Raw genomic sequence first — 2,029 nt, 5'->3', positions numbered from 1 at the left:
TACTTGACATAATTTACTAGGCAGAAACTGTGGATTATCTACTGAAACCTTTGGTACAGTAGCTGCTTATGATGTGGGCCACGTGGCTCTTTGCATGGGTTAGCAATCAAATGACTTTATGTTGCTTATTTGCATGTCCAATCCCTTGTATTCTGCACAAAGCCTAAGAGAAAAATAAAAAGAATAACAGTTTCATAGTTGGAAAATTTTGGTCTATTTAAAACAATGTTTAATTTGAGCTAGCTTCAGACAGAATTGTTTCACATCAGCCCTACTACATATTTAAACAGATGACGGCATATTGACTATGTTTATCTTTTTTTTTTATTTACAAGCTCCATTGTTAAATATATCTATAAAAATATAGCAGAAACAAACCCTTTCATGAATTTTAAAATGTTCTTTTCATTTAAGCTCATGCATGCAAAATCTGAAAGATTCCTTTTAGTCAAGGGTTTCATAAATTTTTTTTGACAGCTCCCTCTTCTGGATTCCTTTTTTCTTTTTCTTCCTCTTTTTTTTTTTTTATTCTCGAGTAGATTAACTCTGCTTTTCAAGCACCCTAATAAACCAGGTAGGGGAACCCAGTGATTAAACTTTAAATTTCATGGTCAGACAGTTAGTGGCAGAGGAATTAACACAAGGGAAGGCGTTTCACTGCTGTGAGGGAGAATAAATTAAGACGAGGGAAAAAAAAAAAAAAAAAAAAAACGACAAAGAGCAAAGGAAACGAGTGCGGAAAAGTCAAGACTATAAATCTTAACCATTCTACTTCCTCTCTATGACACTGCCTTCATCACTGCTCTCAAGTAATACCCCACCTCCTCTTTCCTCCTGCTCTCCCTCCCTCTCTCTCTCTCTCAGCTGCTCTGCCTCCCCTCCCCTCCCTCGTTGTGGATGGTGTAGCTCTCTCGCAGTCTGGTGGAGCTGCACACAAGGATTAGAGGGTTGTTGTGAGTGTCTGCTCAAAGAGTGGGAGCCAGTGGACAGAAACAGATAAAAAAAAAAATTAAAAAAAACTCTCCATCAAGAGGATAGCCTTGTTATACCGGATAAGTGCTCTGATTTTATTTCACCCTGCCTCTACTTCTCATCACAGTCGAGCTGAAGGGTCTTCACCTGGGGGAGGACAGATAAGCCAGTCAACTATACAGCTTGGATTTTCGCACGGGGAGCCATGTGAGCTGCACTCCCCTCTGCCGACTTCACGCAACAGAACTGCCCCAACAGTCTGCACTCCCAAGACCCAGGAGCACAACTAGGATTTGCCCACCTTTCTCTCCCTGGAACCTCTACTTTCAGCGCTTGCACACCTCAGCGGAGGACACCTTTCTTGGGGTCGGGCTCTGAGTGGCCCCCTGGTCTGGAGGCCAGACAGCAGCACTCCAGCACCATGGATTACCTGCTTCGGACTGTAGTGCTGCTGTGCTTCACGTTGCAGCCGGGGAGAGGAGCTGATCCCAAGCACAACGTTCCCAGACTAAAGCTGTCATTCAAGGGTAAGCCCATTCCTTGTGTCTTCTGACTCCAGGTTATATGGGGATTGCTTGTGTGCTCTTTGCTTTTAAACCGGAGCTGCTTTTCTTGCCCACTGGGTGCTCTTTAGTGCTGTTCTTTTCATCTATTCTTTGGCATGCTGAGTATCCCTTTTTCTTCCTTTATCAGAGTAAGTCTATTTCTGCTTCTGTGTGCGTCTCTTGGTCAGCGCACAAGACCTGCCTCTCCGTATTCCTTCCTCCAATTTCCTTGCTGCTCCCCTCTCACTTACGCTGACCGTCTCCAAGAATTCGCGATTCTCCCTACAAATGGGGAGATTGTTTCCATATGCTGTGGAAGCACTCCTGCCTCAAGTTAAATGTATATATTGGCCCTGTGTCATTTCTCCTCTTCTGCTCGTACAGCCCTGTTAAGTGCAGTGAACAGGCAGCAGAGCCTCAGTTTTTGTGACTTCTGTCCCAAAATCTCACCCCCCCACCCCCCAAAAAAAAAAAAAAAAAAAAGGTGGGTTTTCGGTGAACTTAATATAAAT

At 43.7% G+C, this 2,029-nt stretch overlaps 1 protein-coding gene across 2 annotated transcripts in view; it reads left to right on the top strand.

The window, feature by feature from the left end:
• Window positions 1–909: 909 nt before the first annotated feature.
• sema3aa (sema domain, immunoglobulin domain (Ig), short basic domain, secreted, (semaphorin) 3Aa) overlaps window positions 910–2,029 on the top strand; it is a 45,089-nt gene continuing 43,969 nt past the window's right edge. The window contains exon 1 of one of the 2 annotated variants that reach the window (XM_015028163.1): window positions 910–1,499. In XM_015028163.1, the coding sequence (XP_014883649.1) occupies window positions 1,394–1,499 (106 nt within the window). In that variant the 5' untranslated portion in view covers window positions 910–1,393. The remainder of the gene's footprint in view (window positions 1,500–2,029) is intronic. The other variant, XM_015028162.1, reaches the window with a different exon arrangement.

The sequence above is a fragment of the Poecilia latipinna genome, unplaced genomic scaffold, assembly GCF_001443285.1.
Source record: "Poecilia latipinna isolate Pla-1442-1.1 unplaced genomic scaffold, P_latipinna-1.0 Scaffold115, whole genome shotgun sequence".
NCBI lineage: Eukaryota > Metazoa > Chordata > Actinopteri > Cyprinodontiformes > Poeciliidae > Poecilia > Poecilia latipinna.
This window is presented reverse-complemented; position numbering and strand designations above follow the sequence as displayed.